The sequence below is a fragment of the Carassius carassius genome, chromosome 13, assembly GCF_963082965.1.
Source record: "Carassius carassius chromosome 13, fCarCar2.1, whole genome shotgun sequence".
Lineage (NCBI taxonomy): Eukaryota > Metazoa > Chordata > Actinopteri > Cypriniformes > Cyprinidae > Carassius > Carassius carassius.
Genome location: NC_081767.1, coordinates 2,053,855 through 2,068,757, shown reverse-complemented (window position 1 = coordinate 2,068,757; position 14,903 = coordinate 2,053,855). Strand labels below are relative to the sequence as shown.

General features: G+C 37.5%; 1 protein-coding gene across 1 annotated transcript in view; it reads left to right on the top strand.

Annotated features, from left to right (window-relative positions):
- The first annotated feature begins 2,814 nt into the window (after positions 1-2,814).
- The window catches only part of ppp1r37 (protein phosphatase 1, regulatory subunit 37), a 39,285-nt gene continuing 27,196 nt past the window's right edge, over positions 2,815-14,903 (top strand). The window contains exon 1 of the mRNA XM_059564292.1: positions 2,815-4,418. Within this exon, the coding sequence (XP_059420275.1) occupies positions 3,776-4,418 (643 nt within the window). The 5' untranslated portion in view covers positions 2,815-3,775. The remainder of the gene's footprint in view (positions 4,419-14,903) is intronic.

The following is a 14,903-nucleotide window of genomic DNA, read 5'->3' as shown; positions in this document are numbered from 1 at the left end:
GACTCTTTGAGTCTAAAACCTCCACGAGACCTATGGCTTTCTTATGGTTTGTGCAGATAAACTGCAGAAATCTTAAAACTGATCTCTGGAGAAGAGTGCAAGAGTAATGTCCTGACAAAGACTGCAGCCTCCCCTAAGACAAGGATCATTGTTGGATCCGTTTTCAATTTGTACAATGTGCAAAATAAATCAAATACTGAGGGATACTTAAAAAGCGCAGCCATGGCAACCTTACAGGAAGTTCAAACCCATCTGTGGTTTCCTGTGGTGTCAAATAAGGCATGTCCACACCTGACAGAGGAAGAGTCATCTTCAAGGGTCTGTCAGACATCAACCGAAGCGTGGTTATGCCACATCGCGAGGCTTCAGTCTTCACATTTTCCCACATTCGTTCTCAGTTTGTTTTCAAAGTCGGGTAAAGAAAATGCGCAAAGGATTCAGTCGGTGTTCCTCAAACTGGATCACTGGCAGTGGCACAAGTAGCTGTTAATAATTGCAGAGGAAGCCCAGAAAAATCACCCTGCAAAACAAGCTAAACGAGTGCCTCCAATCTGATGTTAAAATATTTACTTTCAGCCACCTGTGGGAGGTCTCTGTTCCTCGTCTTCGCTAAATTAAACTGTGTTACAGCTGCAGTCCCGGGACACAGAAGTGCTCTGGTAAATGTTTCTGTCTCCTGCACAGATGAAGGGTCACTTCACACATGACACAGGCCAGAATAATTACAGTAGAGCCTGAACGCTCACATGGTTTGGTTAGACATCTCAGAATTATAATAGAGGTGTACAATAGTGCCCAGAGGTTTGAGTGTCAAAGCTTGTTTCATAGATACATACATAGATAGATAGACAGATAGACAGATAGATAGATAGATAGATAGATAGATAGATAGATAGATAGATAGATAGATAGATAGATAGATAGATAGATAGATAGATAGATAGATAGATATTGTGAAAATTCTATAGAGGTAAAGTGCTAAACAGGTACACATTCACATCTATTTCTGCTTTGGAATACTGTTTATTTGGCATCAGCATCATTGTTATTTTTATGGGCATGTAGAGATCAGAATTAGATTAGAAATCAGATTAGAATTGAGGTGTCGCTGACCTCTAGTGTTGAGAAGGATGTAGTGAACACAAACTCATCTTCAGGTCTACTTCAAAGCTTCAAAAACTATATATATATATACAGTACAGACCAAAAGTTTGGAAACATTACTATTTTTAATGTTTTTGAAAGAAGTTTCTTCTGCTCATCAAGCCTGCATTTATTTGATCAAAAATACAGAAAAAAACAGTAATATTGTGAAATATTATTACAACTTAAAATAATAGTTTTCTATTTGAATATACTTATATATACTATATGAAAAAAAATATTCCTGTGATTATTCTAATATTCTGATTCATTATGAGTGTTGGAAACAGTTCTGCTGTCTAATATATTTGATCAATAAAAGGTTAAAAAGAACTGCATTTATTCAAAAAAAAAAAAGAAATCTAATAATATATATTCTAATAATATATTTTCTTTATTATCACTTTTTATCAATTTAACACATCCTTGCTGAATAAAAGTATTGATTTTATTTAAAAAAAAGAAAGAAAAAAATACTGACCCCAAATTACTGACCAGTAGTGTATATTGTTATTACTAAATATTTACATTTTAAAAACATAGTTTTTTTTTTTTTATTCATCAAAGTATCCTAAAAAAGTATCACATGTTCTGAAAAAATATTAAGCAGCAGAACTGTTTACAACTTTGATAATGAATCATCATATTAGAATGATTTCTAAATGATCATGTGATAATTATCCTAAAAATTCAGCTTTGCATCACAGAAATAAATGATAATTTAACGTATAATAAATTTAAAAACAATTATTTTAAATTGTAATAATATATCACAATATTACATTTTTTTCTGTATTTTTGAACAAATAAATGCAGGCTTGATGAGCAGAAGAAACTTCTTTCAAAAACATTAAAAATAGTAATGTTTCCAAACTTTTGGTCTGTACTGTATATATATATAAAGCTTTCATTCATCTCATAAAACACTTTATGACTGAAATTTAATGTGGTCGTTACAAATTTTAACATTTAGCCTATATTTTCCCTAAATACCACAATTGCACAGACATTTTATATGAGTACACAAAGCCATTATTAACACCAGAAAATGATTTACAATAAGTCTCCATGTCTAACCTAGTCCCTCTCCAACCTTATAACCTTATAACCCTATAACTATACAACCCCCATAAGTTATTCACCCTATTAGTCAACTTTATTTATAAAATATGAAATAGCTGATTTGCAAAGTGTCTATTTTTCTAAATGTATGTTATTTAACTTATAGACTAATCCCCCCCCCCCCCCCCCCCCTAAATCTTCTTAGTAAACAGATTACAATAACAATACATATAACACGAACAAGGGAAAAAAAGAAAAACATAAGCCATGGTTAATATATAATTCATAATAAATGACTAAATAAATCTGCGATCTATTTTTCTCTATAACACCATAGACAGTGTGTATAACACGCATCCAACGTGACAGCTGTTTGGCAAAGTTCAAGTGTCAACTGATTCGTTGATTTTTAATTATTATTATTATATTTTTTGTGATATAGTGTAAATGCCAATCTAGTTAAGTTGCAAATGCAAGTGCTGCGACCGACAATTTGCCACCGAAAAACATAACACACAAGCAACTTTGTGATTGTATCGCGTACACTTCCTCATTAACAATCGCTCGAGTTGAAAGTGCGGCCGCTGAAACCTCCTCGCGTTTCCATCCCGGGGCGATGACGTAGATGCGGACAGTCAACAGACGCACGCACGCACGCACGCACGGTCGGTCCGCACCGGAGCTACACCGGGGCCAAGGTTTCTCTCTTTCTCCCGCTGCCTGTGCGTTTTGGCGATCTGTTTAACGTCGTTTACACGAGGCGGCCGGAATACAGTGTTTACACGCAGCAGACGAGACTGTTTGTGGCGGTTTTTGTGCATAGGAGCGCGCTCCGGAGTGTGACGCTTGTTTTTATTTGTGTTCACTGCGACACGGAGAGTGACAGAGCAGGACTACTCCTATTAACATCTTAAACACACGACTGGAGCCTTAGACAGGCTGTTTCACCTCAGTTCGTTGGCTTAAAGAGTCAGTTTTAGCACTTTAGTCGTCTCGCTGTAGGAGGGCAGGCCGGTGGAGGAAGCCTCATCATCATCATCACCATCATCATAATCTTCATCATCATCTCACGCCTGATTATTATAATCTAATGTTTCAGATTTAAAAACATCTGTAAGTGCTTAACTAATTCTTAAACACGATTAGAGGAAAGCAACAGTGTTAATGTTGGACAGGGACTTTAAGAGCTCAATGTTGTCAACATGATGTGAGATATTCTCTTTTAAAGCGGATTAAACTAATTCAGATTGACTTTGAATGATGTTGTAGGTGTATACGACTGTGTTAGGACTGCTAAAGAAAACAATCAAGACATAGAATAGAGTGAAATGCCTTATGCAACCCTTTAAAACATTACCAGCGACTGAATGAATGAACTGAAGAATATAAATCAGAGAAAGATAAGGACCATTATTTATAGACAGCTATGATGTGAGGTTTTAGTATGCAATGCACTTAAGGAGATACTGAACTGGGTTTGAGAGGATTGGATTGTTTTGTAGGTGTTGAGGGAACTTCTGTTGGTTCCAACGGACAGTGGAGTGTGCTCCAGCTCTTTGGAAATGAGAAAATGAATTGCGAGGAACAGGTTGTAGATTTGTGCAATGTGCCTGACACCACTATATCACCCCCCACGGACGAGATCCTTCCCCGTGACGGCCTCCTTCTGACGGATGGAGACCAGGGCCAACGGGACGCTGACGTCCTGAGCAGGTTAAAAGATGTCCATCCCAAGGATGAGGATCCCATGGAGCTCAAAGCACCGCAGAGTAAAAGCAACTGCTCCATAGCTGTGTCAGCTGACCCTGTTAACGGTTCTGCTGGAGATCTACAACAGAATATTAGCACGTTTGAGGATCCACCGGTGAGCAGGTGCTCTGTTGGAGATGATGGTGATGATGGTGAGATGGATATCGGTGTGGATTTAAGTCTGGATGAAAATGGCGTTTTGGAGTTCGAGCCAACGGCTCAGACTCAAAATGAGGAAAGTGCCTCTCATTGTGAGAACTCCTTAACACCAGAAACTGTCAGAGAACTGCATCCGCAGCAACCTTTGGAAGAACATCCTGAAGATGTGGCTTCAGAAACCGTCTCAGCGGCTGAGCCTCCAGACAGTGGATCTGGGAGTAAGCATGGGTCCAAAAAGGTGACCTTTCCGTCAGACGAAGACATCATCTCGGGTGCAGTTGAGCCGAAGGACCCTTGGAGACACGGTAAGACATTTACAGTTCATGCATCACTTAATATTGAGTTACATCCCAAACTCAGAGCTCATCTCCCGTGGTTTGCATTGCTGCTCCGCTCTAAAAGCTTTGTGTAATTGTGCTCAACTGTTCTGCCCCTGCTGAGAAGGTTAATGACATGGCAAAAAATATCGTATCATGAGATTTTATCGTCTTGGTTTTACTATTTTGCAAGTTGTCTGAGAAGTGTAGGCAAACTAATTTCCCTGTTTTAAAAACAAAGCCTTATGAGCTGACAAAAGTATAAAATAAAACAGAATGGCAGATATGTAGGCCAAGGTGGAAAAAATTGTTGTCAATATTTTATCTTTCTTGTTAAAAAAATAAGAACAAAGACATAATATATAATCTACAACAATCAGTGCTTTATTTTTAAGGTACAGTAGGTGTATTTAATAGTAACATTTTAAGAAACTGAATGAACAAATATAAAAATAAAAAAATAATTCACTGTATAAATTATACATCAATTCGTATTACATTAACTGTATTAAAGTTCTTCATTTAAGAGCTGTGAGTGAATTTCTCTTTGTGTTTTTTTGTTGCTTTATTAACATTTAAAGAGAGCGTTCACCCAAAAAAGAAATGATTACATGAACATGAGTGAGTAAATAATGACAGAATTTATTTTTTGAATGATCCCTTTAATCACAAGCGGCAGCATGTTTAATGCTATTAGCCTGCTGTCACTTTAAGAGCTGCAAGCATTTAATTTACAGGCAACATCCGTCTTTCTCTCAATTGTATACTTCCACTTTAGACATGAGCAGATGTTTTTATATGTAAATCTTTTGTGTTTTTGACAGTATTAGTGCAATCAGACACAAAAGATAACTTAGTCCAGTAATAATCAGGTGCTTTTTTAAAAAAGCGCATGTTAAAACAGCATGCAAATTAAATGTTTAACCGGCAAGGCTTTAAAGCACATGCAAGTAATATACTTTTGTGATTGCAAATAAGTGCAGTGTCCTGTCAGTGTAACTCTACCGCCGAGTTAACATTTGATGTGAATCTAAGTCATGTTGTACAGTTTATTTAGACGTGCACTGGAGACATTTTCATCAGCAGAGGGGTTTCATATCGCACACCCCTCCGCTGAGTTCTGAACTTGGCTTCTGTTGCCTCTTATGCTCGGAGTGATTCAGGCCTTTTCCTGAAAGCCTCCTGTGATTAGAATGACATCTGATCCGTATGTCCTCCAGAGTCATTCAGCAGGCTTCATAACAACTGCAGAGATCTGCTGCTCTCCGTCTAAGCCTCGGGCAGCTGTCTCACAGATCTGGAGAAACCTCTCGAACTCTTGCAGACGGTGTTGTGTAAAGCACATTCTGAGACATCAGCATCTCGTAGACCAAGAAACAGTGCATCTCTTGGAAAACACAGTGATCCAGTAACACACGTTGTTCTGCTTGAGTGGCTGCAATGTGTGGGATCATTTTGAGCCAGCAAAAATATAACAGCATGTGCTTTGCTTTCTAGGCCAAAGGTTTTCGAGGTGTGTCTCCATTTACTCTGCAGGGAATCTCCTTTGCGTATATTGCACTGGTCAAGGTGTCGTCTGTCGCTTGTGTCTGTGGAAGCTCAAAAAGTGAAACAGTGACTCTGTTGAGTGCAAGACACAGTAAACCCAGTGTTTTGTCTGACAAATGCTGTTTGTTTACTTAGCACTGTCACATTATAAAGGCACCTAGAAAATTCAGCGTTATTTTTATTTTTACACAGCTTAGCCTAGTTTTAACACATTATATAGTTATTGTTTACAGTTTACTTGAAACACAATTTTGTCACCTTTAAAAAAATTACATGGTAACTAATTTAGATTCAAATATAAATACATTAAATCAAATTATAAATACAATGGGAACACTACGATAACAATGAGGAATACTTGACGACAAGCTGTTGAATTATTAGAAAAAATTTTACTTTGGATGTGCATTATTTTTTTAATAGTTCAACGGGCCAGAGTCAATTATTCTGCTACTATGGTTATCACACCTCAAATATTTTGCAGATGTTGTAATTGACAGTCATCAGTGTTTTGTCCTTAAAACGTTCTTGTGTCATTGCGTGTAGGGTTAATTTCTTACGGATCTGGTCCAAAGCGTAATTTTAGCGCTAGCAACGGAGGATTGAGCCATTGATAGCAGACTCATAATGTTATAAATGCAGTTATGAGTAGATCCCGATCGATATGGGTTTTTTGGGGCCGATACTGATATTAGGGAGTAAAAAAAAAGGCTGAAATGTGTCCAAAAGTTTGGACACTTTCCCATTTATGTATACAGTATATACTAGAGGTCGACCGATATATCGGTCGGCCGATATATCGGGCCGATATTTGCCATTTATTTATAATCGGCATCGGCCGATATCCGTGTTTAGTAGCGCCGATTTAAAGTCAGGCACGTCGGCGGGCAGCCCCGTGTTATTGGTGCGGTGGAAAGTGCTGCTGCTGCCACTGCATGTGAAGCACCCCAAGCCAAAAGTTTTGGAAGATTCAACAACAGTCCTGGGAGATAAAGGTAGTCAGAGAATTTCACTCTGTAAATGGGGTGGAGAAGTTGGCAGCTCTAACAAACACTGCAGCGTGACGTTACCAAAGTAAACTGTCTCTGACGTTACTCCGCCCCGTTCACAGACAGCACCGCGCTCGGAGAGACCGCTGTCCTGGAGCTGCCCAGAACGGTGAATCACATTTGTTCGGAAGCATGGTTTGATGCAGACAATAACCAGTTTTCCATCCAACTTACTTGTATTTAGGGATGTCAATATTCGATAATTTCCATGATCGATCGTCGTTTAAATTAATGGTCAATTAATTACCTTAATGCTGCAAAATGCGTCTGCAGTGGTATTATTATTATGTGCAAAAGCCACTTGGAAAAAAAGCTTTCTCACGCGAATTAAAGGGGTTTTAGTCTGACTAAAATGCTAGTAGCAGGACTATCAAATGAATAGATGTGATTATGATCATTTGATAAAATGAAGAGAGCGCGCCATTCGTTGGAGATCATTTTACTTTGTTGACTGTTTTTCTCGTCAAGGAGACCGCTGAATGCGCCTCTTTAAATGGTTTCGTGGTGCTTGTTGTTGTATTTTAAAATGCAACTGCAATGTTTTCAAATGACACACTATAGTAGTGGTGCAACGGATCATCATTGATCCGTGATCCGTTCGGATCAATATCTTCGGTTCGGCACACACGTGACCCCCGGATTGATTTATGAAAAAAAAAAAAGTTGCGCATGTTTAGTCCACACTCAGTGGTCATGGCGAGCGGAGGAACGGAGGAGCTTGAACGCCCCGCGCATTTTGGATTCCCTGTCAGATATAATGATGAAGGAAAGAGGTTAGAGTGAAAATATTGTGCCAGATCTTTATGAACAGGAGAAGAAAACAGTTGTGGATGAACTATCCCGAGCATCCTCTGTTGCGCTCACGACAGACGAGTGTACGTCCAGGGGGACGGAGAGCTCTGTGATGATAACTGCTCACTTCATCACAGCACACTGGAAAATGAGAAGTCAGGCTATTATGTTAAAAAGAAGATATTATGTGCACTTTAAGTTGATTTCATATATTTTAATCTAATAATTTAATGTTAATAAAAAAAAAGACAAAACGTATGTTTATTTGTCTTGGCCCTTTTTTTTTTTTTCTTTGCTGATCCGAAAAATGATCCGATCCATACGAGGACGAGCGAGCGCGGGTTTGACTAGATGTATTTGGAGGTTATTGCTCACGTCTCGTCTGCACATATCCAAATGTTTCCATATTCGCAATGTATCTGAATGTTAAACTATAATATTTTTTATTTATTTAATGTAAACTAGACGATAAAGATCATCCTCTTCACATGAGCAAAAACGTCCTTGGCATAACAGCAGAGTGGACTGTTATACTACGGTCTATTTAAACTGACCAGTGTAACCTTTTAAATGTTTGGTTGACTGTAATATATGTTTGCAATATATGTTTATTGCTCTTAAAATTACAAAATAAAAGACTAAGAATGCATTACTTTGCACTTGTATAGAGATAGGATTCAATAAAACCTTGAATCCTTGAAAACACATAGCTTACTGAAACGAGCTTACTGAACACATAGGGCCTAGCTTACTGAAAAAAAGTTCTTCTTTCAGATGAAAATAACAACAACTTGATGTCTAGCATTCAATAAAAAAGGTCACCCAAAATACTTGTTTAGAGCAATTGAAAGAATACAGTAACCAATGTAAACTTGAGGGCTTTAAGCTAATACAGAGTGCTTTTCCAAAAAAAAAAAATTAACAGTGGGAGCCAGCAGCCTGTCATGGAGAAAAAAAAAATCTCCGAATGCTCCACGTGAAACTTTGGCGTTCCGCCCTTTTTCTATCGTGTCTAATGATTTTGGTTAATATGCACGAGGGAGCGAGAGAGAGAGAGAGAGAGCAAGACAGCGCTTGTGTAGTTTGAAGACTGTGAGTGCGCGAGCGCGCGTGAAACTTTGGTGTTTTTCTATCGTGTTTAATGATTTTGATTAATATGCACGAGGGAGAGAGAGAGCAAGAAGCGCTTGTGTTGTTTGAAGCCGGGGCTCTCTCTCGTACGCGTCCTGTCAGGCGCAGCACAGTCATTCTATTCTACATCACTCACCGATCAAATAAGGCTTTGACAGCCGCCAAAAAAAAAGATCAATGCAGAAAAACCCCTGGATTGATATAACGTTGGACAGAATGTTGATCCGGCCATTGCATATATTCAGCGCACATAAGGTAAACGTTTTGCAAATGTTTTTTAGAGAAAAAACAGGTCGACGAATCGGTGCACATATTTTGCGTCGACGTATTTTTTGCGTCGACATCATCGATGACCTCGACGCGTTGTCCCAGCCCTATTTAAAGCGTTTCATCAGCATTTCATCAAGCGCTTTGCTGGACAAACTAAATAATTACACCATTTCAAGCATTTTATCTGTGTTGTATGTTCTTTAAAAAAAAAAAATCATATTGGTGGCATATTCGTCAATACCGATATATCGGCAACAGGATCATATCGGCCGACAAAATTGTCAAAACGATATATCGTCGTGCTCTAGTTATGAGAAAGAGAGATACTCTGAGTCTATTTATCTCAGCAGTGTACAGGAATAGCTGTATCTCTACTAATAGCAAAAATTTAAGTTCATCTGTTCCAACAACAGTGCCATTATTACCTCGCTAGTGAAAAAAAAGTAATGTAGCTTTTAAGTTGCTTAACTATTTTACTGATATAATCGTCAGAGCAGTGCTGACAACACGTTTCTGTGTGTGTGCGTCTGTAATGGAGAGAGAACAGGAGAAATAGAATGTGCTTTCTCTACATAAAATTAAATATGTCGCAAAAATATGGAAATAATAATAAATAAATAAAAATAAAAAAAATATCTCCTATTGTTTATTATATTTCTTTGCTTGACCAGTGTCATTGTTGGTTTTGGTTCTTTTGCTGTTGTAGGCTGTAAGGGCCTTTGAAATAACTGAAATCATTTGGCGAAGTGATACGGACATGCAATGCGATCAAGACCTGCCTGGAACTACTTTAGCCCTGAAAATAATTGCACACCTTGGATCTTGCTATCCCAGGCTATTTGTGACCCTGGAGCACAAAACCAGTCTTAAGTGTCTGGGGTACATTTGTAGCAATAGCCAGATAAACATTGTATGTGTCAAAATTATCACATTTTCGTTTATGCCAAAAATCATTAGGATATTAAGTAAAGATCGTGTTCCATGAAGATATTTTGTAAATTTCCTACTGTAAATAACTTAATTCTAGATTAGTAATTTGCATTGCTAAGAACTTCATTTAGACAACTTTAAAGGTGATTTTTGATTTTTATTAATTGTTTTGCACCTTCAGATTCCAGATTTTGAAATAGTTGAATCTCGGCCAAATATTGTCTGATCCTAACAAACCTTAAATCAATGGAAAGCTTATTTATTCAGCTTGATGATATATTCGTCTCAATTTTTAAAAAAAGTGACCCTTATGACACATTTGTGCTAATGGCCTAATGTTTAAGTATCTGAACAGCTAGCACAAAAGTTGCTGGTTCATTTCCAAGGAATGTTGTCCCTGGAGTTCCAGTGAATCCCAATCCTGTTCTGCCAGCAGTGTGCTAGGAATCTTCAGCAGGACTGTCTTTGCAAATACTGTACTTCAAGCAGCTGGGGTGAATTGTAATAGTTGAATTACTATTGTGTGTGTAAACCCTGATCTGAATTTGAATGTGACTTTAACATATATTCCTTACATGGTTGAAGACGTTAGGCGGACTTGTAATTGTCACATAGATGCCTGTGCATTTTTTTCCTTGAATGCAGTTTTCATGTCACAGGTGTTGGCTGGTCTTATTTCACAGTCACACATTGTTCTGTTGTTATTTAGGAATGAGGAAGGGGTTGAAGTCACCTGCCTGTACTGTACGCTCTATAATTTCCTTCTGATCTGAGGCTGAACTTCCCACTTTTGTAGTCTTCGTCTTTGTTACTCGGTTGTGTTTCATACCTTCATACCTTGTTTAATACATCTGCGATGATTTGAAAGATGCCAGATCTTCTCATCGTGATAACTGATCTCTGGCTAATTTGGTTCTTCATATGAATTTGTGGATCTGATTAAAATATCTGGATTAAGTTGTCAAAGATTACTCGTGTTCCCCGTAAAGGGCAGATTCCTCAATACTCACTGGCCGCAAGACCGCAATGTAATGACATCATATAATTAAAAAAGACACCTGACAAAACTTGACGAATTCTGGACATTAATAAGAAAACAGCCAAGTTTTAACTGAGTTAGCAATGTACGAAGAACGGGCCCTAGTTCTGCATCGTAATGCCATTCCTATAGACGTATGTTTATGAATTTATGCAGTTACAGCTGTTTAATTTCCAGCTCTTTGCAAATACATTTTTGACATTGTCACAGGATTTCATTGCTTCAATTTATGTGACAAAATAAAAACAAAAGCATGCACATCCCTGGGAAAACTCTCCAACAGGGTGCTTGACAAAAATTTATCATGGAAATAGAAAAAAGTCGGCATACCTGGGCTCTACAGATTATCATAAAAATGATGTTTAGAGCATGCATGCAGGCTATTCGTCAGACAGTTCAAATAATTAAATAAAACAAAGAAAAAAAGCCCTTTGTGTAATGTGATCAATCACCTGTTGCATAAAAGCATGTGGGTTAGAACCTTTAACTGTCTGATGAAGAGCCTGCCTGTACGCACGCTTAGAACATCTCGTATGTGATAGTCTGTACTCTGTTATTCAATTCTTGTATTTTTGGAGCCCAGGTGTGCCATTTGTTCTGTTTTAATGATAAATGTATGTGTCTTTATTTAAAGGTAGGGTAGGCAGTTACTGAGAGATTAGCAGTAGCAAGCTAGCACTGACAGCTAAAGATCCCACCCTCCATGCAAATGTGCACTCTTATGTAACAAGATATTCAAGAGGCTTTTTAACTCTGCTGGTGATTTCCTTCAGGTCCTTTTTGATGTGTCTTAGCTTGGGAAAGGGCATGGCTGTCGTGGGTGTGTTTTCCTCTCTTAACCTGTGACCGTGGCACTGCTGTGTAAATGACTTTGAGGTCCACTGTCATCTATTTTGGAGCGTATCGCTCAGATGTTACTGCCCTGTGGTGTCCCTGAGAGCTCACCTCGTGTTTGCCATCGGCCTCCAAGGCCAATAAAGCTGATCTGACAGTGGGATTTTTATATTTTTATTTTGCTTTTTAATTATATTTATTGCATGATTACTTTAACTTTGGAAAGCTCTTTGTGAAACTTTGAAAAGCGTAGGATGTGTTTTAAATGCCAATGATGTACTAAAAATTGAAAAGTTTTTGCTTTGTCATTTTGAAATGTTTTGTATACAGACGACAATGTTGTCAAAATGATCCCCATTCATGTCCACAACAATGACTGAAAATGCTGTATAATGCATGCCAGATCAGTATTTGGTGAGGTCACTGTGTGATGTAACATTAAGAGCCAGCGCACATTACTATAGACTGAATGCATGCAATATCGATATTGTTTTCAATAACTTGCACTTTGAAACCCATTTTCAAAAGTTTGCATTTTCAGGCTCCAAAAATGTAAATAAATGTCTGAAAGTGAAACGCTAAAGAAGTTTTCCATTTTTAGTTTGAAATGATGATGATGAAAGTCCCCTTAGCACTGAAATGTTCTTTATAGTAGCAAAGATTATGGAAATGTTCTACAAACTAAGAAAACATGTTCTTTTAAGATTTAAAATGTTCATTGGGGAATGGTTCTCCATTAATAAAATGCTAAGAAAATTGTATTTATTGGAACCATTTGCATATCGAGGCCGTGTTTACACTAGTGCGCTTTCGTTTTAAAATGCATAACTTTTGCTATGTTTAAAAGATCCGGTACTTCGGTACCAAGTCGGTACTAAAAAAATGAAAATGTTATGATAAATAACAGTTAAAATACCAGGGTTCTTTAAGTACCGGTGGTACCGAGTGCCCGGTCAACCTGGTTCTTGACGCATACAGCGATATGATTTCCGCGAAGCAGAAAACATGGACGGAATCTCAAAATCCAGTCATGAAAATGAAACTTACATTTTAATATGGACGGTCACGGAATTTGTCACAATTAGCATAAATTAATCAAATCAAATCTCCATATGGACCAGTATCTGTAAATGTTAAGCTGCAAAAGTTGGTTGAAGTATGAATCCTGCATGATCTGCGCATCTCTGTGTGAATGAATGAATGGTTTGTTTACTACATAGATTGAAGCGCGTGACGCTTGCAGTAATTTCAGCATCTGCCGTCTCAATGAGGACATAGAACAGTTCTGGTGATGGAGTTTATGTATTTGAGTCACTTCACAAGCATTTCACTGTTTCATTTGAGTAAAACCAATTTAAAGGTATTCACTGCAACCCGTCAAAATAAGTTCATTTTTACTTAAAGGCATTGTGCTAGAAATATTACTATTATTTAGTAATATTTTTTTTAATCAGACTAAATAAGTTTTCTTTTGCACTAAAAATCTTTTATCTGCACTGTTGTTCACATTCATCTGCCTTGTGCCTTGCGCTGCTTTATTTAACTTTATTTTTAATTTTATTAAATGTATTTTTTTACATTCCCTTATTGTATAGTTGTATCTACATTTTATATTTGATCTAGATTTTTAGGCTTTACTGTTAGTGTTATCTGTATGCACCGAGGGTCTGAGAGTAACGCAATTTCAATTCTCTGTATGTGGGTCAAAGACGTTAAGATGTCCGCATCAAAATAAATTTACAAAAGTGATTTTGTGTCCATAGAAAGCACATTAAATGTAAGTAAAATGTCTACTTATAAGGTTTCAAATACGTTTTTGGAGAATAAAATGTCAAAATTTGGTTGAAATAATGTTACATTGTCATTCAGTGTAACACAATATTTATGTAAAAATTCAAACAACATGCTTATTCTGACGTGTACACATTAGGGGTGTAATGGTACGCAAAAATCACGGTTCGTTACGTACCTCGGTTTTAAAGTCACGGTTCGGTTCAATTTCGGTACAGTAAAGGAAAGAAATGCAAACATTAAACTGCAGGTTGATTATTACAATACACTTTAAAAAGAAATACTTTTTAATAAAATATATATATATAAAATAGAAAAAGGAATAAGAAATAAAATACTGCTGCAAAGTTCTCCACTAAATAAAATACTCTCTCAAACCACTATCATATAATAAAATATAATGAAAAATATAATAAATAACTATGATTACAGTGCAGCATTACCAATCCCAGCTTGTAGGCCTGCTTCACCAGAACCGTGCCTGACGCGGCGCTGGCGCGCTGCTGCTGCTGTAGGTGACATAGAGGGAGACCGCCGACAGACCAGGATCTTGTCTTCACGACAACAATATCTATACTTCATGTTGAGCATAAATATAAAGCCTACTGATAAAGGACACCGTCAACAGTATTGACGGCAAAATAGACTATGTTTGACAGGTCCAATATTTGAAAATCGATAACTATTAATTTATTTTTTAAATTACATTTATATCTAAATTTATGTCAACCTATAGACTTTCAAACATCAAAGTGTCATGAATTAATATGTATTTGTGTACAAAATGACATATAAACATATTTGCCTATTCTATTTTACCTGAAAACGCTTCCAACATGCTTGCGTGTCGCGTGAAAAATAGGCGTCGGTTCTATCTCTAGCTTGCACGCATTTTTCTGAGACGCGCGTCTCACGCAGGCAGTCTGCAAGCTCCAAACAATAAAAATCCAGTGTGTCGCCGGCCTTAGAATCAGCTGCAGGGCGGGATTTGCGCTGAACGCGGAGACTTCCGCCACTTAATATATTCGTTTGGAAACACGAAAATGTACTTATGTTCCGCACACAAAATATTGCATTCGGTCACTCTGT